This window comes from Mustela nivalis (genome assembly GCF_964662115.1).
Source record: "Mustela nivalis genome assembly, contig: HAP1_SCAFFOLD_2507, whole genome shotgun sequence".
In the NCBI taxonomy this organism is placed as follows: Eukaryota; Metazoa; Chordata; class Mammalia; order Carnivora; family Mustelidae; genus Mustela; species Mustela nivalis.
Window position 1 is genome coordinate 1 of NW_028134158.1, and position 26,329 is coordinate 26,329.

Here is a 26,329-nt window from a genome sequence, read left to right on the forward strand (position 1 = left end):
TGATATGGATGGACCTACAGGGTATTATGCTATGCAAAATAAGTCAGTTAGAGGAAGACAATCATCATATGATCTCGCTGATATGAGGAATTTGAGAAACAAGGCAGCGGATCATAGGGGCAGGGAGGGAAAAATGAGATAAAATGAAACCAGGAAGAGAGACATGCCATAAAAGATTCTTGATCTCAGGAAACAAACTGAGGGTTGCTGGGGGGGAGTGGGGTAAAAGGATGTGGTCCTGGGCGATTGACATTGGGAATGGTATGTGCTATGGCGAGTGCTGTGAATTGTGTGAGAATGATGAATCACAGACCTGTGCCTCTGAAACATATTATACCTTATATGTTAATTTAAAAAATTATAAAATAGGGGCACCTGGGTGGCTCAGTGGGCTAAGTGTCTGCCTTCAGCTCAGGTCATGATCTCAGGGTCCTGGGATCAAGTCCTGCATCGGGCTCTCTACTCAGTGGGGAGCCTGCTTCTCCCTCTCTCTCTGCCTGTCTCTCTGCCTACTTGTGATCTCTCTCTCTCAAATAAATAAAAATAAAAAATTATAAAATAAAAGGAAAAAAATTAGAATATAGAAACTTCTAACAAACCTGTAACAGCTTCTACTGCTTCTATCACATTTTTGAGACCAATCTTCCCATTTGCTGTAAGAAATATCATAATTAGGATGTGGTAAAGTTATAAGAAGATAAAGGAGCTAAATGAAGAAATAGATGCCTGAGCTGGGGTGCCAGGCCTCAGCAATGTTTCCTATTGGATGTCAATTAAAAATCACAAATTCAAAGATAAAATTATAAAGAATCTTCATGATAGCCAAAGTAGAGCATTACAACCCATGCATAGCATTCTTTTGAGCTCAGGGATCTGTCTTGCTAACTTCACCGGTTACACTCTGTCATTAACTAAAGCAAGAGTGCCAAAATTTATGAATCAAAAGACTCAAGAGGAAACTTAACTGCATAATCCATAACCCCTGTTCCTTAGGTCTTCACAAAGTTTCTGAAAGATGTTTTTAAATATAATGAATCACAATAGAGTAAATATAATTAGGAATGCAAGAGCATGAGGCTGGAATGGGGAGGTGACAAGAAAATTGAGCATGTGCAAGTGAAGGAAAGAGGCTAAAATGACAGCAGAAGAATCTGGATATGAGCCAGTTTCCCCATTGTGGAAATTAAGGCCTGTCTAAATTGTGGCTGGTGCCAGGCTCCTTTAAGAATGAAAATTCTCAGGTGGGGACAAAGAAAAACGATGTGCTGCAATGTGGATTTGGGGTGTTACCTGGAAATATGTGTTCTTACTAAATTCGATGACTGGGAAATGGTCCTCCATTATTGATTTATTTTCAAGTGATTTTGTTTGATTTTTCTCTTCCTGAGTTGTAGCCACATGAGGCTTTTTAGGAAAGTGCGACTTGGCCTCAAAGCATAGGGTGTACATATATATTTAGGCCATTGTTAATGAAAACAAAACAAAACAAAAACCCAGCTATCTACCAAACCTCTTATTTCCTCTCATAGTATAGAATTACAGAGGGAAGTGGATGCACAGCCAGATCCTATGTTCCTACCATCACCCACCCCACCCCTCCTTGCATTTCGATATAGTCATGTAACTAGTACAACAAAAGAATGGTTATAGAGTCACTTATGGTTTGTCTCCCTCCCAATCAAAAATATATGTTTATAAAAAATAAAAAATTAAAAAAAAAAGAATGGTTATAGAAATGATGTGTGTCGCATCTCCCTCCTTTGTGTGCTCTTTTCCTTTTTATTAATTATTTATAAACAATGAAAAGGCCCTAAGAAGGAATCCAAGAGGCAAGAATCTGGATCCCTGTATCACTGAATGGAGAAGAGCCATTGCCTGTCAACCAAGAATACTCTTACCTTGGACTTTCATGGAGAAGAGAATGAAACTTCTATTGTGTTTAACCATGACACATTTTCGCGTTTGTTTTTAAATTCAAATTCAGTTTTCCCTAAATAATACATCCTCTGTTCTTAATTAGGACTGGTTTATCACTATCATTACAAAATGCTTCTATTTTCTTTTGGTATACCCAATATCACTAATTATTGTGCATTATCTGACACCAGCCCCTAAATGTAAACTCCTCTCCAAGGTTCATTACCACCTACAGTCCTCACCGTCAGGTGGCAAATATTCTGTCAGATCTTCATGTTCCATTTCTGTGAGTTCAATTCCCAGGTTTTCCAGAACGTTGTCTAGGTTATTGGCTTTAACCATTCCTTCTTAAGAAACAAACAGGAAAGAATCATGAAGAAAAAATACTACATGATTTCACAAGATTAGTATATATGTAAGTATTTTATTTTGCATGTATTTAATTTGATAAAAAGTAAAGAGAAACGTATAACTTATTTATATTAGTGAACTGGTGTAAAAGGTTAGCTCAGCAAATCTCCTAAAATGAGATCAAGAACAACTTAGATAAAAATATTCTCAGGTTGGGGGGCGTGGCTGGCTCAGTCAGTAGACTACATACTCTTGATCTTGAAGTCATGAGTTCAAGCCCCACCTTGGACACTGAGATTACACAAAAAAATATTTTGAGCTTGAAGCATTACTGGGTGGTGGGCTGTGATTATGTGTTTAAAGGTTTCAGTTGTACTATCAATTAATACTCATCTATTCAAAGAGAGCCCAAAAGAATACCAATGGTAGGATTGTCCCCATGGGGAATACAGAGAGAATATTGTGCATGTCTATCCCGAAAACAAAGTCAAGGCATCCGCTGAGAGGGATAGTTCAAGTTTCAGATCATTAATGTTCTGCTTTTGCAATACACAAAAAAGTATTGAAGATAAAAGATTACAAACGTGGATTCATCTCTCAGAGGGAAGAGTATGTCATGCACAACACATTCACCACAAAATTCTGCAAGGAATGCTGCTGACTGCCATTATTCCAAGGGTCTGGGACAGCAGACCAGCCACCTGCAGGAGACGTTCTCATCAAATAATGAGCAGCAAAACCTACAACCTTTCCTCTCTGCCTTCCTACTTCCCCTTCTTCTTCTTCTTCTTCTTCTTTTTTTTTCCCCTACTTCCCCTTCTTATCTCTTTTTTCCAAGGACCGATAGGAAGAGGAAGTAAAAACGTATCTTGGCCACAATGCCATGCTTCTTTTCTACATTTGTTGTTGCTGCTGTTCTTGCTAACTGGGCTTTGAGTAAGAACATTTTATAGAAAATGACTTGATTCATGCAATAAATGATATTAAAGATCACTCCAAATTCCTTTGTGTTGTTGTTGTTGGGCCAATCCCCGGAAAGACTGCCTATGATATTCTCTACATTATTTGTTGTATAAAGTAGATTTCAGATCCATTCAAGAGAGAATGGATTCCTTGCAATGCTATAGCGTGGCTGATTAGGTAAAAGTTCTGTGTGGTGAATGTAAGGAAATAAAAGATCTAAACGTAGGAATGCAGACAGGATTCAAAACCTGCTAATAAATATGTCTGTGTTTGTATTTGTGTTGACAGGTAGCAGATTCTCCTGCTAACCATGGTTCTTAAGTACCTTTTAATGACTTCACCCCATCCAACAATCTTTTCTGATACACCTTTCCAGCAGCTATAAGAAAACAGTGAAAGCACAGTTTATATCCAAAGCAAAAGAACATGGATAGTCACAGGGTTATTGGGCAATTGGGCAATTCCAGTCAGAAAGCTTTTTACTCTGCCTGGGAAGTTGTTCCATCTTTGCATCAAATAAAAATTATTTTGGGAACAAGAGTACAGTCTGCTGACAAAAATGTATACAGTGTTAAGCAATCAAGAACACTGATGGAAAGAATACTGTGCAGGAAAAAAAAATCACTAGTTCTCTGGGTCCTTTTCCTATTGTTTTTTTTCTCCTATTCTTTCACTCCCCTCAATTTCCTTCCTTTCCCTTCCTATCCTTTGGCCCTCTCATGAGAGGGAAATGGTAGCCTTATTATAGTCTTCATCAGCTCTGACGTCAATATTTCAGTGGAAGAAATTGGTGACCCCTAGATTTAATCTGTATGTCAGTGAGCTTACCTTTTTAAAAAATCATTTTCAGTATTTTATGGAAGAAATAAAGAGACAACACTGTAGAACTGCCTACAATGACCCCAGAATCCAGCTCCCCAGAAAGGCTACCCTGGCACTCATATGGCTCACCGTCAATTGGCACAATTTGTTTCAGCTTCAAAAATTCCTCCTCGGTGAGCTCGATCCCCATGTTTCCCAGAACTTCTAGTAGGTCATTGGCATCAATCTTTTTTCCTTTCAAAAGACAGGAATATTAGTGCTTGACAATTTGGAATCTAACGATTCCAAATAATGACAAAATGATCACTTTCAACTTGGAAGTAGTAAATGGGTAAAATGAGACGCATACAACTACACAGAATTACAGAGAAACCACAAACAGAATACAGGTCCTTAATGTCATAAAAGGAATACTCCAGGGGCACCTGGGTGGCTCAGCAGGTTAAGCATCTGCCTTTAGCTCAGGTCATGATGTCAGGGTTCTGGAATCAAGCCCTGCATCTGAACTCTCCACTCAGTGGTGAATCTGCTTCTTCTCCCACTGCCCCCTCCAACCTCCTCATGCTTTGTCTTTCTCTCTTTTTCAAACAAATAAATAAAATCTCAAAAAAAAAAAAAAGAGGAATATCTCAGCAATGGATTTGTGTCCATCTAATGCAGCAGAAGTAAAGGTTGCTTTACTTGGCCTGCAAATTAGAATAATGGAAATAATGTAAATTTATATTTTTGGCAGGGGAACTTAGGATTACGGGGAGAGTCTAAATTATATGATTTTTCTCTTTATATATCTGTCTAGGTATGAGGTTTTTTGAACATTGGTGAGGTAAATTATATTACTGCCTTACTAAAAATATTTCTGCCAAATTTCTTTTTTTTCAGATTTATTTATGTATTTGACAGAGATTACAAGTATCTGCCAAATTTCTTATCAAAATAGAGAAATTTAATTGTATTTTAAAATTTTAAGTTGTGCAGATAAGTACAGTATAGGATCCTCAAAATAAGTATATGATGAAATATAATATAAAGATAAAATATTACAGTTTGGGCAAGTTGAAATGGTATTTTTAAGATGATATAATTTTTTTTGGTTTTTAGTTCCCATTAGTTAGCATATATTGTAATATTAGACTCTGGTATACAATATAGTGATTTGTCACTTCCAAGCAACTCCCTGGGCTTATCACAACAAGTGCATTCCTTAGTCCCCATCACCTATTTCATCCATCCTTCTGCCTTCTTCCCTTCTGGTAACCATCAGTATGTTCTCTATAGTGTAGAGTCTGTTTCTTGGTTTGCCTCTCTGGTTTTTTTCCCCATTTTTTAAATAAAATAGTACAATTTTATAGTAACTTGCCACTCACCAGAAAAAGCATTCAATGCATCCATTAATTTTTTCATTTTAATCTTCCCATTATCTGTTAAGAAACACATGTAAATCAAACACAGATATAACACTGACACTCATTAGTGCTATGAAATCTTAAGAATAAGACAGTATATTGGGGTGTCTAGGTGGCTCAGTGGGTTAAGCCTCTGCCTTTGGCTCAGGTCATGATCTCAGGGTGCTGGGATCGAGCCCCGCATTGGGCTCTCTGCTCAGCAGGGAGCCTGCCTCTTTGCCTACTTGTGATTTCTCTCTCTCTCTCTCTCTCTCTCTGTCAAATAAATAAATAAATAAAATATTTTTAAAAAGACAATATAATTACATTCTAATATTTTATCATATATTCATCTCTACCATGAGCCAGAAGTTCTAAAATATTACTAGAGCTTTAATTCATTGGGTTGTAGGAAATTAAATGTCTGACAGTTAAGGATGAGATATAAAATTAAATTACATTTTCTGTAGAGTCTGCTTCATGACTCCTGTGCATTTGAGAACTCTCTACTGTTTACTTCAAGCACAAAGAATAGGATTTACAATTTGTGTCTGCTATATATTAATGTTGGTATTTGGCTGTTCTAATGATCTCTGTATGTAATAAACTGATACTTAGAAGTTCTTGACTTTTCTTTGACAGAGTTTCTTACTCCTTTATTCTATGTAAGTAAAAAAAAAAACCAGGAAAACACCTCAGTGATTAGCTTGAGGTAATTTTAAATGTAGAGATTCTGTATATTTTTAAATGTATACTATTAACATTAAAAACATTAACATGAAAGCATATTACAAAGACAGAATTAACTCAGAAATTTAGGATACTATAGAATCTCAGATTTACTTTTCTTTATTAGACAAAACACAACTAAGATATTGCATTTGCATAAAATATTATTTTTTGTCTAATTGTAGATGACAAATATTTAAATAGAAGCTTCATGTTATTTTTGTTCTTTATTTTCTTCTGGCTCTAAAAATATAGAGCAGGCTATTATTCATTTTTTAAAAATTTGTTCAGATATAATTTACATAGCAAACAATCAAATCATTTAAAGTATACAAATGGAACGTTTTCAGGATATGCACAGAATTCTGCAGCTATCACCACAACCTAATTTCAGAACATTTTCATCATCACAAAGAGAAACTTCATTAGAAAACAAATAAAAGAAAACAAAAACCATACCATTAGTTTGCAGTTCCTACCTACTGCCCCTCCCTCAATAATAGGCAATCACTAATCTGTGTCAGGGAAAATGTCAGGAACAACTACTAAGTGTCAATATATTATATGAAGAGATAATTTCTGAAATCCGAACAGAAACACTAATATGTAGTAATATAGATTTAAATGTAGATTTACATCTATTCTGGACATTTCATATAAATGGAATCATATAACATATCATCTTTTGTGATTGACTTGTTTTACTTAGCATCATATTTTCATTAGTCCACTGCATTTCAGCTCTAATTCAGCTTTAATTGTATCTCAGAGTTTGTTTCTAATTCATCAAGGGAGATGGCCAAGAACAGATGGCCTTTAGATCATGGACTCTGAAATAGGGAGTAGAATATGAGACAGCTTCATAAAAAGGCAAAATTCTCTATATTAGAGCCTGCATGTTTGAAGACCCCTGACTCTGAGAAAGTGAAGAGTACTATCATATGGCTATGAAATGTGTCTCTCAAGTTAATAATCTCCCACATTTTCTCTTTTATTTTCCTATTGCTTTTGCATTAATCTCCTTCCAGACTGTTTTTCATGTTATTTTGTCCATAATTACTTGTTTTTCCATCACTTTTTATGAGTCGCAATTATAGGATTTATCTGTGTTTTCAGTGTTTCTTTGGATTCAAAATTTAAAAGGTTGATACTACATGTTAATAAAATGACAAGAAAGAATATTACTTTATTTTTTTTCTGAGCTCATTCTTAAGTTTCTAATAAATTATCTTCTTACTGGCAAATAAATATTTTTCAGAGGTGATTTTATAGGAGCTCACACCTCAAGTTGTAATTAGCAGTGCAAAAATTTATATGCTTACTCACCATCAACAGGTAGGTTCTTTATCAAATCATTACTTTCCATTCCTGTGAGTTTCATTCCCATGCTTTGCAAAGCAGTGTCTAATTTGGCGACATCAACAATCCCTCCTGGGGAGAAAGAGAAAAATAAAAGCAAAATTGAATATTAGAATGTGATGAAAGGTATAAATTACTGTGTGTTATAAATAGTGGCTACACCTTAAAGAATAAGGTTGACTGTCTATTCAGTTGTATAAAAACTGTCAGTAATAACGGTGAAACTGGCATTTCCTCCACTGAGTTTTTTTTTTTGTGGGGGGGAGGAATCAATTTCTATAATTAGCTATTAAGGGTTGTGGCACAACTTCAAGACTATTTACAGAAATAGAGGAAAAAAATTCATATGCTGCTGTAGGAAAAGTATTATATTTGTTTCTTTAATGGAAATTCACATGGGGGAAGCTTGGGTTGCTCAGTCAGTTAAACGTCTGCCTTTGGCTCAGGTTATGGGATCAAGTCCTGCATTAGGACTGCTTCTCCCTCTGCCTCTGCCATTTTCTCTCCATCTCACATGAATAAATAAATAAAATGTTTTTTTAAAAGTTCACATGGTTCTTTCCTCTGAATACATTTTCCAAAAAAATGTCTAATAATTCCGCTCATTTTTTGTTAGTTTATGAATCATAGGGATACAGATTTTTATGATGACATCACTGACACCTGTGTATCTCACCCAGCTTTGTTAATAAACAGAACAGATACAATAAAAATATCTTCCATGTTCCTCCTCATTCCCCATCTTTCCCCACCTTTCCCAGGGTGACTTCCTGACTTATGTAAGTGTTTATAATGCCCATGCATGTTTTACTGGCATATGTTAAACAGTTTTGTAGAACTTTTTTAAAAGATTTTATTTATTTATTTGAGAGAGAGAGAGCGAGCATGAAAGGGGAGAAGGTCAGAGGGATAAGCAGACTCCCTGTGGAGCTGGGATCCTGATGCAGGACTTAATCCCGGGACTCCAGGACCATGACCTGAGCTGAAGGCAGTTGCTTAACCAACTAACTGAGCCATCCAGGTGCCCCGGTTTTGCAGAACTTTTAAAGTTTATATAAATCATATCACATTGTGAGTTTCCTTTTGCCACATGCAATTTCATTGAATTCTTGTTTTTTAGATTTGTCCATGTTGAAACACGGGACATTTTCATTTATTTTATTTATTCATATATATTTTTAAAGAGAGCATGAGAGCAAGAGCAGTGGGTGGGGGGCGTACAGAAGGAGAGGGAGAGAGAGAGACTCTCTAGCAGACTCCATGCTCAGCATGGAGCCAGATGTGGAGCTTGATCTCATGACCCTGAGATCATAATCTGAGTAAAACCAAGAGTTGGATGCTTAACCAACTGAGCCAACCAGGCTCCCTTCATTCATTTTAAATACTATTATTCTACTATAATATTATGCCATCATATACTTACCCATTCTCCAATAGATAACATTTAGGTTGTACCCAAATTTTTGTCATTACAAGAAAACATTGTAACATACATTCTTGTGAATGTCTCTGTTGACGAGGGTAAGAATCTGAGCAATATATTTAGGAGTGGATTAGTTGGAGTGGAATACATATATTTTGAATTTCTTGAGATTTTATCCAGTTGCTTTTGAAAGTGCTACTATTAATATTAGCAGTGTACAAGAATTTCCATTGCTCCATATTATTTCCATAGCTTAGGGTGGCTTGACTGTTACAATTATGGTACATTTGAGATCCGTGAACTCGTATTTTATTGTTGTTTTAACTTAGACTTCCACGATTATGTATGAAATGAAATACTTTTTATAAGTGATTGGCCCCGCAGAGATTTCCTCTCTTGCCCAATGTCTGATCTCATATTTGTCCACTTCAATACTAGTTGTTTGGCTTGTTCTTATGGATTCTGGCCTTTCTAATGAGTGTGTAGTGGTATCTCATTATGGCTTAATTTGTACTTCTCTAATGACATAAGGTGTAGACATCTTTTCCTATGTTTAATTGCCATCTGTGTATCTTCTTTGGTGATGATGTTATTCAGCCACAAAAAAGAATGTGATCTTGCCATTTGCATTGACATTGCTGGAGCTACAGAATATAATGATAAGTAAAATCTGTCAGAGAAAATCTTTGGCCTTTTCTTAAATCGAGGGTATTCAGTCAGTCTAGTCTACTAATAAGCCCATCGAAGGCATTCTTCATTTCCGCCATAGTGGTTTTGATCACTAACCTTTCTTTTACTTCTTTCTTAGGATTTCCACCTCTCTATACTTACACTGTACATCTGTTCTTGCCTGCTATCTACTTTATCCATTAGCACATTAATTATAATTGTTTTGAATTCCAACATCCCTGCCAAATTTGAATCTGTTTCTAATGCATGCTGTCTCTTCCATTTGCGTTTTTTACCTTTTACAATTCTTGTGATTTTTTTTTCTTGATAGCTTCGCATAATGTACTGGGTAAAAATAACTGCTATGAACAGGTGATCTGATGGTAAGATGTATGGGGAAGGGAAACATACTATAATCCTATGATTAAGTCTCAATCGATTTTTTCACAAGCCTTTGCCTCTGGACTGTGAACATCACATGTGCTATGCCAAAATGTGCTTAAGTTGGGTATTTCCCCTCCCCCAGGTCAGTTAGGGTCTGATAAAACCTCAGAAGTTTAGGCTATGATTAAATAGTTTCTCCTTTTTATGAAGAACAGAACACTCTGGTGCATTTCAAAACTGTTTCTCCTCCCCCCCATCCCGCCTACATGCCAGAAGCTTCTTGAGATTCTTCTTCAATATTCACTGTGAGAACCTGGTTGAGATCCTAGCAGTAAAACCCACAAAAGCATGGGCACTTCCTCTATGACTCGGTACCCTACAAATTTTTGACTTGTCCTCACTGATCCTCTAGCAATTCATCAATTACAGTTTAGGTTTTCCTGTCCTGCCGCTGGTTCTCAGAGAGGCTTCTGCTCAGTAAGTTGTGGTTTGCATGTCTTTCCCTCCTGTTTGGGTGACACAGTTTCCCTGTGATCTCATTTCTCATATGGATCCAAGAAGAGTTGATTTTTAAATTTGTTTGGCCTTTTGCTTACTGTTAGGACATAGCGGCTTACTATTTCATCTAAGTTAAACTTACTGACATGTGCTTATTCATATTATCCCTTATTACCCTGTTAAAGCCAGGTATCTTTTCCCGCTACTTAAATATATATATATAATCTTTTTTTTTTTTTTTTACTATTTTAACCATTTCTTCCCAAATCAAAAGTCCCTACTCATTAAACAATACTCCCCATTCCTCCCCACACCCAGCCTCTGTCTCTGTGGATTTAACTACTCTACGCATCATACATAAATTGAATCAGACAGTATTTGTCTTTTTGTGACTGGCTTGTCTCATTTAGCAAAATATCTTTGAGGATCATCCAAAATCTCCTTCTTTTGAAGGGTGATGAACACATAGATTGATTCCATCTCTTGGCTCTTCAATAGTGCTGGATATACGCTTTAGGATATACACAATAGTCTAAATGTGTGTGTACCTCCAAAATTCATATGTTGAAAACCAAATGCCCAAAATGACAGTAAAAGGAGTTGAGGGAAATTGGAAGGGGAGGTGAACCATAAGAGGCTATGGACTCTGAAAAACAACCAGAGGGTTTTGAAGGGGTGGGGGATGGGAGGTTGGGGGAGCCAGGTGGTGGGTATTATGGAGGGCACGTATTGCATGGAGCACTGGATGTGGTGCAAAAACAATGAATACTGTTATGCTAAAAAGAAAAAAAAAAAAGAAGAAGTAGGTCCTTTGGAAGGGGCTTAGGTCAGGAGGGCAGAGCCCTTCTGAAAGAGATTAGTCTTTATAAAAAGTGCCCCAGAGAGATCCTTGCCCCTTGCACCCTGTGAGGATACAATGAGAAGTCGGCAACCTGGAAGAGGGCCCTCATCTGACCATGCTGGCACCTTGATCTTGGACTTCCAGCCTCCAAAACTGTGAGAAATGAATTTCTGTTGTTTATAAGCCATCTAGTCTCTGGCAGTTTGTTAAAGCAGCCTGAGTGAACTAAGACATATACCTAGAAGTGAATTTGATGAATCATATAGAAATTTAATTTTTCAGCTTTTGCGGAGCTCCCATATTTGTTTTCATAGTGGCTGTACCAATTCACATGCTCACTGCCAGTGTACAAGGCTTCCATTTTCTCCACATTCTCACCAACACTTGTTATATTCTGTTCCTCTTTTGAAAGCAGACATCTTATGGGGTCTGAGGTGGCATCTCATTGTAGTCCAATACAAGTCTAATTGTTACTCATTTGTGGGTAGTCAGAATGCATCCTGGTTGCATTCTTGGGGGGTTTTTGTTTTGTTTTGGAATTGTGAATTCCTTATGATATGATTAAGCAAAGACCTCTTAATTACCATTTAGGATTCATTATGTGCCCTGTATTTTAGAATCCCTGTCTTTCAACAATCACAAAAAAATTACCAACTATTAGGTCTTCAAATTAGCATTTTCCTTCTTTCTCTCTGTTAGCTCTTTGTACTACTATTGGATAAACTGGCAGATTTCCCACTTTGACCCTCATGTCTCCTCCTCCTTCCTATTTGTAATCTTTGTGTCTCTATGCTGGAATCTTGGCAATTTTTTCAGAGTTTTATTCCAGTTATCTAATTAATTCTTTGGTTATCTCTAATCTGTTAATGATACCATTGTGTTTTTTAATTTTTCAGGCTAGGCTTTTCATTTCTTGAAATTTTATTTTGACTCCTTTCAAATCTACTTTTTCCTGTGGTAGTTTCTATTTTTTTAAAAATTATTCCCATTTTTGTTTTATGAATTTAATCATTTAAAGTGTACTTATTTTATAGTCTATCTAAAATATTTGTATTATGGGAAATCTTTTGAGTTCAGTCTTTTTATTATATATATTGGTATTAATTGGACATAGTTTTTTTTTCATATCTTTTGTAATTTTCTTTTCTTTTTTTTTTTTTTAACTTTTTATTTTTTATAAACATATATTTTTATCCCCAGGGGTACAGGTCTGTGAATCACCAGGTTTACACACTTCACAGCACTCACCAAAGCACATACCCTCCCCAATGTCCATAATCCCACCCCCTTCTCCCAAACCCCCTCCCCCAAACATAAGTGACTCTTAATCTTTTGTAATTTTCTATTTCAAGATCATTTTAAGAAAGGTTTTATAGGGAAAATCTTACTGACCATGTATGAGAGTGTATTTCTTAAACTCTAGAGTTACTACAATGCTGGTGCTTTTTGTTAATTTTTTTTGTGAGTTTCTGGGTCATGAAAATATGAACTGGAACCAATGTGAGCATAGGGTCACTGTCATGAATTTTCAAAGAAGATGTTTCTTCATGATCTTAGAGTCTGTGACTATACAGATAAACTTCCTTTTATCTACTTGTGCTGATTAGATAGTTTTCTAGTTTTCCATTTCATTAGGGGTAAAGTTATTCAAAGTCCTACTTTTAAGACTTCCATCTTAAGGTTAAAGAATGGTACAGGAGGCCATTTTGTAAGATATATACAAAAAAGATCTTTGGAAAAAGCATTAATATGGTTTTGCACACACATGCATGGTGGCAGGAATATAAATTAAGTGTGCAAAAGTCTCTTTATCTGCTTTTCAGCTTCAGATTCATCTCCTTTTTCATTATACTTATTACTTACCTTTAAGAGTTTTCAAACCATCCATCACCCTATTTGGGTACACCTTTCCAACAGCTGTAAGAAAGACACAAATCAGACCACATCAATGAGAGATTAAATTAGACATTACGAAAGCCTTAATTTTAGAAGACATCATAATTTACCCCAGAAAAGGCCTAATTTAATTTTAAATAACCAAAAAATGTAACAAGTAGAGAAAATTCTGTCTCCTGCTGGAGGAGAAAGTTTCTATGCTGAAACACCCACATCTTAATTGTTACTGCTGGAGCTCTACTATGCTGAAACACACACATCTTAATTCTCTGTCTTCCTTTCATGCCTCCATTTTCCTCTTAGTATTTTCTCATTCTTTTTCCTTTCCCATATGTCCCTGTTCATTCTTTTTTTTTTTTTTAAGATTTTATTTATTTATTTGACAGAGAGCACAAGTCGGCAGAGAGGCAGGTGGAGAGAGACGAGGAAGCAGGCTCCCTGCTGAGCAGAGAGCCCAATGTGGGGCTTGATCCCAGAACTCTGGGCAGAAGGCAGAGGCTTTAACCCACTGAGCCACCCAGGTGTCCCTCCCTGTTCATTCTTGAGAATGCCTTCTGACTGGAATCAGAAGTTAGAATAGGCACTTCCTTGACTTAATACAAGGTTAATTTTCCTGACTGAAGGGTCCAAAGATACTATAAAGTTACACAGCTGGGATTACTTCTTAAGATAGAACTGCATGATTCCTTCTAATCCTCTTTTTCTTTATAAAATGGAGATAATTCTGGAAGTTTGCAAAAAAGAAATACACATCAAAGTTCCTTAAAGTCTACATCATTATTTTAAATGCTCACCATCAACTGGCAGATACTTCTTTAGTTCTAAGCACTCCTTATCTGTGAGCTCTATCCCAGTTTTTTCCAGAATACTTTCAATATCGCTGACATTAACTTCCCCTCCTTCAAAGAAATGAAAGTACATGAAAAGTTCAATATGACCTAAATATGAAATATGAATATACAAATTATGAAAAAAATTATTTATTTACTTGGTAGATATTCAACAGCTGTGAACAAAGTAGCAAGAGACTTTGCGCCATCAGCTATCATGGAAACAGAATTGTTCCCTTAACCCCCCAAAATTCAATATCTATAATTACAGAGTAAAGTAATTTAAACAAGATATAAGTGGCTTGGGGATTCTAAGTTATTTAAAATATCACAGATATTTATTTAAAATTCAGTGTCTCTGTTATTCCCTTAATTATGAGTGATATATCTGATTTTACTTAACTACTTAATATGTTAATCCATTGTAATATGCATTTGCTTTTGAGAACATTTAATTCTATTACAGAAGTTAAGTAAGTACATTAGTTCAAGTTTGTAGTTTATAAAACATGGGCTAAATCTTTTAAGATGTTTGCAGTATGGATAAGTAGTATTTAAGTAAAGGATTTGTAAGTTAGAAAGGAATGGAAGGACAGAACAATATCTAATGTTCATGGGGCATTAAATACACATGAAGAACCTCTTCACTAAATTTATCTGTTAGACTAAATATATAAGAAGCTCTAAATATTTATGATACTCTAAAATTGCTTGAGACACTAAAAGAAGCACTAAATATTCAAGATATGATAAATATTCATGAGACTCAATATTCAAATGACTTTAATTTGGCAATTCATTGGTGATACCCATTTAGGTCTTATGTGTCCTCTGCTCAAGGAACACAAAACCTATGGCTCTTCAATGGCCTTAATGACAAGCTACAACTATTATCTAGAGGTACTTGACCCTGTGTCTTTCTGAAAGAGCAAGTCTGTATCATTGGCTAGAGCACTTTCCATCTGTGGGCCCATCTGCTTAAACCTCAACACTGGTCCTCGTCACCACATCACCAGCAGAGAAAACTAATGCTGTTGAACAGAGAGAGACACAAAACTTACTATGCACCTTGTGCATCTTAGATTCAGGTAGTATGGTCTTTCCATTCACCATACCCGAAATTTGTTAATTTATTCTGTAATCACCCCTTCACTACTTGCTGTGTGTTTTAAATGATTTAATAAACTGTGTGATTCAAACATTTTAACTGGGTTCTTGAGCCTTTCTGTTCTGTGATCTCTAGGTTAACTTGTTGGGTAGTATACTTTGAGGCTATAATTGCAGCAAGTATCTCTTCATGATACTCAGATATTCATAATTGAAGTATTGTTTGGAATAAATCCCAGAGAATAAAGAATTTTCTATCAAGGCATTGCACTGAAGTACACAGTGTAAATAATCTAAAGTTAAAATTGCATATCATTTATCATGTAAACAAGGACTCAGAGTAAAAGAGGGTATTAAAAGTAATTAGTTAAGGAGGAGGGGCAAGATGGAAGAGAAGTAGAGTGAAAGTAATTAGTTAAGGAGGAGGGGCAAGATGGCAGAGAAGCCCACATTATAAGATGGTCACCACTGGCAACCACCCATGACAGACAGTGTTTTAACTGGTCCCCTAAAGTGAGCTAAATATCTACTAGAACACTCTGAAATCCATGAAATCAGACTGAGAGACAAGAGTTTACACTTCTGGATCTCTATGGGGGCAGAAGATATCAGTGGAGCGGTAAAGTGGAGTGGGAATGCTCAGACTGACATTGGAGAATAAACAGAAGGGGGAGGGAGCCACCAGGAGTGACCCATTGGAAAGTATTACCCCAATACAAAAGTGTCCTGTGATTGGGGACCAGTATTAACTAGGAGTCTGATTAAAAGCACTCCAAAAAGAGCAAAAGATCTCAAGGGACAACCTGTGGAATCTGTCGGTCACTGGCATGGATCTAAGCCCACATTATAAGATGGTCACCACTGGCAACCACCCATGACAGACAGTGTCTCATGGGGCCCTCAGCCCATGGTCCCTGAGCACGGGGTATTCTGCTGCTTGCACCACTGCTTGGGCTGGGTGCCCTCCCGCCCCCACACAGGACAGCCCAGTGTGAACTCCAGTTGGGATCCCTAGGCCCACAGACTTCCACAACCTGTATGACTGCAGGGTCTGAGTGCACCCAGCCCCCAACTGAGAGAACCCAGTGTGATATCCAGTCAGGGTCCCTCAGCCTGCAGACCTCCACGATCTGCACAGCTGTGGGGTCTGAGTGTGGGTCTGGACCCCAGGCAGCAGTCCCAGCAAAGGCAGCCACCAGAAGCAGACTCTCTGGACCAGTATCGCTCGTGGTTTTAGTGCCGTGGGGGTGCAGAGACAAGTGGGGGCTTTGTTTGACCTCTGGGATGATGGCTGGGGTGCACACCACCTGTGTGAGGTTGCACTGTTCAGCAGAGTTTGCCGTGGGGGGGGGGGGTTCTGTCTGTGTGTTCTGGACCACCCAGAGGGGAACATCTGAATCTTCTCTCTGAGGCAGAGGTCTGGGTGCAGACAGATTCTTTGCTCTGACCCTCTGAAAAGCCACAAAAAGCCGCCAAAGAACAAAAAGCCCCGAAGAACAAAAGGCTGAAAAACCTGTTTCCACAGAGCCCAGCCCCTTCATAGGAGGAAGGAGACTCAACCCAAGCAAGATTGACTGGAAAACAATGCAGCAGGCCCCTCCCCCAGAAGACAAGCCAAAAGAACAAGAGGACAACCACCACAGGGTCCCTATAAAACTGTAAAACCCCATCATCAGGAAAACAATATATTAAGCTCCCAGGTACACCTTGCCTGGATTGTGGTTGATATATTCAGCTATACATCCCCTCAACCACCTCTCACCAAAATGACTAAGAGGAGGAACACCCAACAGAGGAAATATTCAGAGACTGTGCCCTCTGCCATAGAACTATTGGATATGGACATAAACAGTATGTCAGAAAGGGAATTCAGGGTAACAATTATCCAGGCAATGGCTAGGTTGGAGAAGACCATTAGTGGCAATATAGAATCTCTAAGGGGAAAAGTGAGAGCCAATCTGGCAGAAGTTAAAAATGCTATCAATGAGATCCAATCTAATCTAAATACTCTAACAGCTAGGGTAACCAAGGCAGAAGGTCAAATTAGTGACATAGAAGACAAACTGATAGAAAAGAAGGACCAGGAGGAGGCATGGAACAAAGAGCCTAGAAGCCATGAAAACAGAATTAAGGAAACAAATGATGCCATGAAACATTCCAAGAAGAAATAATACCTATTCTTCTAAAGCTGTTTCAAAAAATAGAAACAGAAGGAAAACTTCCAGAACCTTTCTATGAAGCCAGCATTACCCTGATACCCAAACCAGGCAAAGACCCCATCAAAAAGGTGAGGAAGTGGTGATGCAACATGGGGGCTTAAGTGGGTACGAGAAGAATAAATGAAAGAATCTGGGATTGGGAGGGAGACAAACCATAAGTGACTCTTAATCTCACAAAACAAACTGAGGGTTGCTGGGGGGAGGGGGTTTGGGAGAAGGGGGTGGGATTATGGACATTGGGGAGGGTATGTGCTTTGGTGAGTGCTGTGAAGTGTGTAAACCTGGTGATTCACAGACCTGTACCCCTGGGGATAAAAATATATGTTTATAAAAAATAAAAAATTATAAAATTAAAAAAAAAGGAGAATTTCAGACCAAAATCCCTGAATAATATGGATGCCAAGATTCTCAACAAGATCCTAGCTAATAGGATCCAACAGTACATTAAAAAGATTATCCACTATGACCAGGTGAGATTTATCCCTGGGATGCAAAGATGGTTCAACATTTGCAAATCAATCAATGTGACAGAACAAATCAATAAGAGAGATGAACCACATGGTCCTCTCAATTGATGCAGAAAAAGCATTTGACAAAATACTGCATCCATTCCTGATTAAAATGCTTCAAAGTATAGGGATAGAGGTAACATTCTCAACTTCATAAAATCTGTCTATGAAAAACCCACAGCAAATATCATTCTCAATGGGAAAAGCTGACAGCCTTCCCTTTGAGATCAGGAACACTACAAGGATGCCCACTGTCTCCACTGTTGTTCAACATAGTACTAGAAGTCCTAGCAATATCAATCAGACAACAAAAAGAAATAGAAGGCATTCAAATGGCAAAGAAGTCAAATTCTCTCTCTTCACAGATGACATGATAATTTATATGGAAAACCCAAAATACTCTACCCCCAATCTACTAGAACTTATATAACAATTTAGTAATGTGGCAGGATACAAAATCAATGCACAGAAATCAGTTGCTTTCTCATACACTAGCAATGAAAAAATAGAAAGGGAAATTAGAGAATCGATTCCACTTACTATAGCACCAAGAACCATAGGTACTTGGAATAAACCTAACCAAAGAGGTAAAGGATCTGTACTCGAGGAACTACAGAACACTCATGAAAGAAATAGAAGAAGACACAAAATGATGGAAGAGTATTCCATACTCATGGATCAGAAGAATAAACATGGTTAAAATGTCTATGCTGCCAAGAGCCATCTATACTTTCAATGTCATCCTGATCAAAATTCCACTGGCATTTTTCGAAGTGCTGGAACAAACAATCCTAAAATTTGTATGGAACCAGAAGAGATCCTGAATTGCTAAGAAAACGTTGAAAAGAGAAAACAAAACTGGGGGCATCACGTTGCCTGGTTTCAGGCTTTACTACAAAGACAGAGCATGGTACTGGCACAAAAACAGACACATAGACCAGTGGAGCAGAGTAGAGAGCCCAGATATGGACCCTCAACTCTATGGTCAAATAATCTTCAACAAAGCAGGAAAAAAATATACAGTGGAAAAAAGACAGTCTCTTCAATAAATGGTGCTGGGAAAATTGGACAGTTATGTGTAGAAGAATGAAACTCGATCATTCTCTTACACCATACACAAAAACGAACTCAAAATGGATAAAAGACCTCAATGTGAGGCAGGAACCTATCAAAATCCTAGAGGAGAACATAGGCAGTAACCTCTTTGACATCAGCCACAGCAACTTCTTTCAAGATATGTCTCCAAAGGCAAAGGAAACAAAAGTGAAAATGAACTTGTGGGACTTCACCAAAATCAGAAGCTTCTGCACAGTAAAGGAAACAGTCAACAAAACAAAGAGACAGCCCACAGAATGGGAGAAGATATCCACAAATGACACTACAGATGAAGGGCTGATGTCCAAGATCTACAAAGAACTCCTCAAATTCAACACTCAAAAAACATAATCAGAAAATGGGCAGAAGTCATGAACAAACACTTCTCCAAAGAAGACATACAAATGGCTAACAGACACATGAAAACATATTCTTCATCATTAGCCATCAGGGATATTCACATCAAAACCTCATTGAGATACCACCTTACACCAGTTAGAATGGCCAAAATTAACAAGAGACAAGAAACAACAAGTGTTGGAGAAGATGTGGAGAAAGGGGAACCCTCTTACACTGTTGGTGAGAATGCAAGTTGGTGCAGCCACTTTGAAAAACAGTTCAGGGCACCTGGGTGGCTCAGTGGGTTAAGCCGCTGCCTTCGGCTCAGGTCATGATCTCAGGGTCCTGGGATCGAGTCCCGCATCGGGCTCTCTGCTCAGCAGGGAGCCTGCTTCCTCCTCTCTCTCTCTCTGCCTGCGTTTCTGCCTACTTGTGATCTCTCTCTGTCAAATAAATAAATAAAATCTTAAAAAAAAAAAGATAAAAGAAAAACAGTTCGGAGATTCCTTAAGAAAATAAAAATAAAGCTACCCTATGACCCTGCAATTGCACTATTGGGTATTTACCCCAAAGATACAGATGTAATGAAAAGAAGGGCCATAAGTACCCTCAATGTCAATAGCAGCAATGATCACAATTGCCAAACTGTGGGAAGAGCCAAGATGCCCTTCAACAGACGAATGAATAAAGAAGATATGTTCCATATATACAATAAAATATTATGCCTCCATCAAAAAGGATGAATATCCAACTTTTGTATCAACATGGACAGTCTGAAGGAGATTATGTTGAGTGAGATAAGTCAAGCAGAGAAAGTCAATTATCATATGGTTTCACTAACTTGTGGAACATAAGGAATAACATGGAGGACATTAGGAGAAGGAAAGGAAAAGTAAACTGAGGGAAATTGGAGGGGATGATGAAGCATGAGAGACTGTGGACTCTGAGAAACAAACTGAGGGTTTTGGAAAGGAAGGGGGTTGGAGGGATGGGTCAGCCTGGTGGTGGGTATTAAGGAGGGCATGTATTGCATGGAGCACTGGATGTGGTGCATAAACAATGAATCTTGGATCACCGAAAAGATAAAATAAAATTTTTAAAAAAGTAATTAGTTAAAACTAACCTACCTCAGTGGTAAGCCATAACTGTCTAGAGAAAACTGGAATGTAACATCACTCTGAAGTAAAACTCTAGGCTATGAGTCTGCAAACTTTTCTATAAAGCAAGCTAGTAAACAATAAAAAATACTTTAGGCCTTGTAGGGCATATGGTCTCCATCACGATTCATCGTACTGTAAAAGCAGCCATTAATAATACATAAACTAATGGGGGTGGATGTGTTCCGAAGAAACTGTTTACAAGACCAGAAGTAGATTTGCCCCAAGGGTCGAAATTTGCCAATCCATATTGTAACCAATTAAATAGAAATACTTCCCCAGTAAAATGGTAAAATGGCAGAGTAAAAAGACTATGGCATGATGTTAGAATAGAGCATTAAAAGAGAATTTAATGTAAGAATTAGGATCTTAGATTCACAGTAACTATTTACTAACCTGTAACATTGGTCACTGCATCCATCAGTGTGCCGAGTTCAACCTTCCCATTAGCTACAAGGAAAGCCAAAACAAAGTAATAATGCCAAAGAGTCGTATATGAAACAGACAAAAAATAGGGTATATTGGGAAATAAGGGATCAAACTTCATTAGCTCCGCTGCTTTTTTGGATTCAACTATAAGGATACAAACCCTAGATATGAAGACTTAACTCTACATTAGTTAAGGGAGAGTCCTGTTGCTTGGACAAAATGGACTTTTGAATGTACCTCTTGAATTTTAAGGCTGCTCTCTACCTCACTGGCAGGGTGAAAGGTCCCAACAAGTTATTTGGCTGTGTAGGAACTTCTCAACTTTGGTTCAGCTACATTTGTCAGACAAGTCTGTGGGGACCCCCTTTCTTATGTTCCTATGTTTTCCTAACTTTCTTTAGTTTCTCTATCACAACTATCTTGGGATTTCTCATCATATAAATTAGTGATCCGTTTCTTCTATTAACACTATACATACTTGTTCATAAAAATAGGTATGTATTTCTCGTTAATCTGAAAAGAAAGGTATATATTTCAGATAGTTCCCAAACTGGAAGGACTTACGGTAACATAATAGCTAGTTACAAAGGAGACTCAGCAGTTCACTGAAAGCTGATGGGTTAATAAAAAATTCTGTGTGATGAATCGAATATACAGACTTATTCTCCTATGTCCTAAGCCTTTATGAAGTCATTATGTAACACTATGGATCATATTTTAAAAAGATAATGAGTCATAAAAATGAAATCAACTGAAGAAGAATATTATGGCTTATTGGGAATAAATTGAAATTAGGATGGTTCTGAGGGGGAATTTTAAGAGAAGGCCAAGTTTATATTTGTGTATTAATTATGAACAAGTATCCTCTTGTACACTACTGAAATTGACTAAGATGTTGCTGGTCATTTCACAATGAGTATATTTTCTGTCAAAACTTCTTTTGAAAACAGAAAACTATATGAGTGATGATGAGGAAATAGTCTTTCTGCTTTGATAACATTTATACTAATGATCTGGAGCCCTCTGGTTACAGACTGCTCAATTGAAATATTAGAGGTCTAGCATATATTTGAGATTCCTCTTACAGACATTGTGTCACTCCTTTATTCCATTCATTCTTCAATATTTATTGCCTCAAAAATATAAATTGATGTAGGCATGGTTCTTGCCTATGAGAATATCACAGCTTATAAACAAACAAAAGTGATATAAAGATATTTATTTTTTACACAATATGATAAGTATATAATAATATATGTGTGTATAAAATGAATTTTAAACTAAGAGAGAGGGTAAATAAAGTGACTTCTATGGGTCAGGGAAGCTCTGGAAATGATAAATTTTGAGATTAGTTTTATAGGTAAGAATTAGCCTGGTAAAATATGCCCAAGTGTTTTTGTTGTTTTGTTGTACGTAGAAAAGGACAGTTGGATATCAAATTAGATGCTATGGTATAAGTATTAGATAACAAACAGGATTTGCACATTTATTGATTGAAAGAAATTTTATGTAGTTACCTACTAAATTTTCAGGTACCATATTAGGCACTAAAAAAATTAAAATGTGTTTAATAATAAATTTAACATAATCTAAGTTTTAGAACAGCTCAGTCTCTGGGTGAGAAGGATTAGTTTACTATAGTAGAGGAGGTGGGTTGACATAGAGCAGACAACAAAACCAGGAGACCCTCCTGCTGAAATTCATCTACTTATAGCCACTGCTTTCCAACAGGTTGAGAAGCGTCTTCTATAAAAACCCTGAACCATGCCTATAACCAATACTATGGTTCATATGCTTCAGTGTTGGAGATCAATATGGATGCAGAAAATAATACTAGATAAAGCTAAAAGAAAAGCAAGGGTCTGATCACTATGAAATAGTTAGTAGTCCTAATTGATAGGACTTGGTACCCAATGAGATGTGGCACTAAGAAAAAAGCTGGAGTGAAAAATGATACCAATTTTTAAACTTGTTTTACTAAGAAACATGATGGTGTCCCCAACTGAGACAGGGCATGTATAATCAGGAGACAGTTTTTGGTAGATAGTTTTAAATATAATGAATTGAGATATAAAGATCTGAGGCTTTGTTGAGGAAGAATAAATTTGGTAGCTAGAATCCAACAGGAATTTGAATATGGGCATCTGAATTGGCAAAAAGGAAGTCAAACACTCACTCTTTGCAGATGATAAGATGCTTTATGTGGGGAACCCAAAAGACTCCACCCCAAAACTGCTAGAACTCATACAAGAATTCAGTAATGTGGCAGTATACAAAATCAATGCACAGAAATCTGTTGCATTTTTATACACCAACAATAAGATGGAAGAAAGAGAAATTAGGAAGTCAATCCCATTTACAGTTGCACACAAAACCATAAGATACTTAGGGATAAACCTAACCAAAGAGGCAAAGAATCTGTACTCAGAAAACTATAGAACACTCAAGAACACTCAACTGAGGAAGACACAAAGAAATGGAAAAATGTCCCATGTTCATGAATTTGAAGAACAAATACTGTGAAAATGTCTATGCTACATAGGGCAATCTACACATTTAATGCAACCCTATCAAAACACCATCAACTTTTTTCAAAGAAATGGAACAAATAATCCTAAAATTTGTATGGAACCAGAAAGACTCCGAATAGCCAGAGGAATGTTGAAAAAGAAAAGAAAAGCATGTGGCATCACAATTCTGGCCTTCAAGCTCTCTTACAAAGCTGTAATTATCAAGACAGTATGGTACTGGCACAAAAACAGACACATAGATCAATGGAACAGAACAGTGAGCCTAGACATGGACCCTCTCAACTCAATGGTCAACTAACCTTCAACAAAGCAGGAAAGACTATCCAATGGAAAAAAGACAGTCTCTTCAACAAATGGGTGTTGGGAAAATTCAACAGCCACATGCAGAAGAATGAAACTGGGACATGTCCTTACACCACACACAAGAACAGACTCAAAATGGATGAAAGGCCTCTATGTGAGACAGAAATCCATCAAAATCCTTGAGGAGAACCCAGGCAGCAACCTTTTTGATGTCAGCCACAGCAACTTCTTCCTAGAAACATTGCAAGGCAAGGGAAGCAAGGGTAAAAATGAACTATTGGGACTTCATCCTGATAAAAAGCTTTTGCACAGCAAAGGAAACAGTCAATAAAACCAAAAGACAATGACAGAATCAGAGAAGGTATTTGCAAATGACATATCAGATAAGAGCTAGTATCCAAAAATCTATAAAGAACTTGTTAAACTCAACACCCAAAGAACAAATAATCCAATTAAGAAATGGGCAGAATCCATGCCCTCTATAATACCCACCACCTGGTACCCCAACCTCCCACCCCACCCCCCGTCAATTCAAACCCCTCAGATTGTTTTTCAGAGTCCATAGTCTCATGGTTCACCTCCCCCTCCAACTTCCCCCAACTCCCTTCTCCTCTCTAACTCCCCATGTCCTCCATGCCATTTGTTATACTCCACAAATAAGTGAAACCATATGATAATTGACTCTCTCTGCTTGACTGATTTCACTCAGCATAATCTCTTCCAGTCCTGTCCATGTTGCTACAAAAGTTGGGTATTCATCCTTTCTGATGGAGGCATAATACTCCATAGTGAATATGGACCACATCTTCCTTATCAATTTGTCCGTTGAAGGGCATCTTGGTTCTTTCCACAGTTTGGCGACCATGGCCATTGCTGCTATAAACATTGGGGTAGAGATGGCCCTTCTTTTCACGACATCTGTATCTTTGGGGTAAATATCCAGTAGTGCTATTGCAGGGTCATAGGGAAGTTCTATTTTTAATTTCTTGAGGAATCTCCACACTGTTCTCCAAAGAGGCTGCACCAACTTGCATTCCCACCAACAGTGTAAGAGGGTTCCCCTTTCTCCACATCCCCTCCAACACATGTTGTTTCCTGTCTTGTTAATTTTGGCCATTCTAACTGGTGTAAGGTGATATCTCAATGTGTTTTAATTTGAATCTCTCTGATGGCTAGTGATGATGAACATTTTTTCATGTGTCAAATAGCCATTTGTATGTCTTCATTGGAGAAGTCTCTGTTCATATCTTCTGCCCATTTTTTGATATGCTTGTCTGTTTTGTGTGTGTTGAGTTTGAGGAGTTCATTATAGATCCTGGATATCAACCTTTTGTCTGTACTGTCATTTGCAAATATCTTCTCCCGTTCCGTGGGTTGCCTCTTTGTTTTCTTGACTGTTTCCTTTGCTGTGCAGAAGCTTTTGATTTTGATGAAATCCCAAAAGTTTATTTTCGCTTGTGTTTCCTTTGTCTTTGGAGACATATCTTGAAAGAAGTTGCTATGGCTGATATCGAAGAGGTTACTGCCTATGTTCTCCTCTAGGATTCTGATGGATTCCTGTCTCACGTTGAGGTCTTTTATCCATTTTGAGTTTATCTTTGTGTACGGTGTAAGAGAATGGTCGAGTTTCATTCTTCTACATATAGCTGCCCAGTTTTCCCAGCACCATTTATTGAAGAGACTGTCCTTTTTCCACTGTATATTTTTTCCTGCTTTGTCGAAGATTATTTGCCCATAGAGTTGAGGGTCCATATCTGGGTTCTCTACTCTGTTCCACTGGTCTATGTGTCTTTTTTTGTGCCAGTACCATGCTCTGTCTTTGTAGTAAAGCCTGAAATCAGGCAGCATGATGCCCCCAGTTTTGTTTTTCTTTTTCAACATTTCCTTAGCAATTCAGGATCTCTTCTGGTTCCATACAAATTTTAGGATTGTTTGTTCCAGCACTTTGAAAAATACCAGTGGAATTTTGATCAGGATGACACTGAATGTATAGATGGCTCTTGGAAGTATAGACATTTTAACCATGTTTATTCTTCTGATCCATGAGCACGGAATGCTCTTCCATCATTTTGTGTCTTCTTCTATTTCTTTCATGAGTGTTCTGTAGTTCCTCGAGTACAGCTCCTTAACCTCTCTGGTTAGGTTTATTCCAAGTACCTTTGGTTCTTGGTGCTATAGTAAGTGGAGTTGATTCTCTGATTTTCCCCAAACCACACTGAGATACTACCTTATACCAGCTAGAATGGCCAAAGTTAACAAGACATGAAACAAGTGTTGGAGAGGAGGTGGAGAAAGGGGAACCCTCTTACACTGTTGGTGGGAATGCAAGTTGGTGCAGCCACTTGGAAAACAGTGTGGAGATTCCTTAAGAAATTAAAATAGAGCTACCCTATGACCCTGCAATTGCACTATTGGGTATTTACCCCAAAGATACAGATGTAATGAAAAGAAGGGCCAACTGTACCCCAATGTTCATAGCAGCAATGGTTGCAATTGCCAAACTGTGGAAAGAGACAAGATGCCCTTCAGCAGATGAATGGATAAAGAAGACATGGTCCATATATACAATGGAGTAT

At 37.5% G+C, this 26,329-nt stretch overlaps 1 protein-coding gene across 1 annotated transcript in view; it reads right to left on the reverse strand.

The window, feature by feature from the left end:
- Positions 1 to 599: 599 nt before the first annotated feature.
- The window catches only part of LOC309858450 (uncharacterized protein), a gene marked incomplete at both ends in the record, with an annotated part of 55,533 nt that continues 29,803 nt past the window's right edge, over positions 600 to 26,329 (reverse strand). The window contains 9 exons of the mRNA XM_082751138.1: positions 600 to 653; positions 2,160 to 2,264; positions 3,557 to 3,610; positions 4,183 to 4,287; positions 5,418 to 5,471; positions 7,491 to 7,595; positions 13,202 to 13,255; positions 14,029 to 14,133; positions 20,887 to 20,940. Of these exons, the coding sequence (XP_082607264.1) occupies positions 600 to 653; positions 2,160 to 2,264; positions 3,557 to 3,610; positions 4,183 to 4,287; positions 5,418 to 5,471; positions 7,491 to 7,595; positions 13,202 to 13,255; positions 14,029 to 14,133; positions 20,887 to 20,940 (690 nt within the window). The remainder of the gene's footprint in view (positions 654 to 2,159; positions 2,265 to 3,556; positions 3,611 to 4,182; positions 4,288 to 5,417; positions 5,472 to 7,490; positions 7,596 to 13,201; positions 13,256 to 14,028; positions 14,134 to 20,886; positions 20,941 to 26,329) is intronic.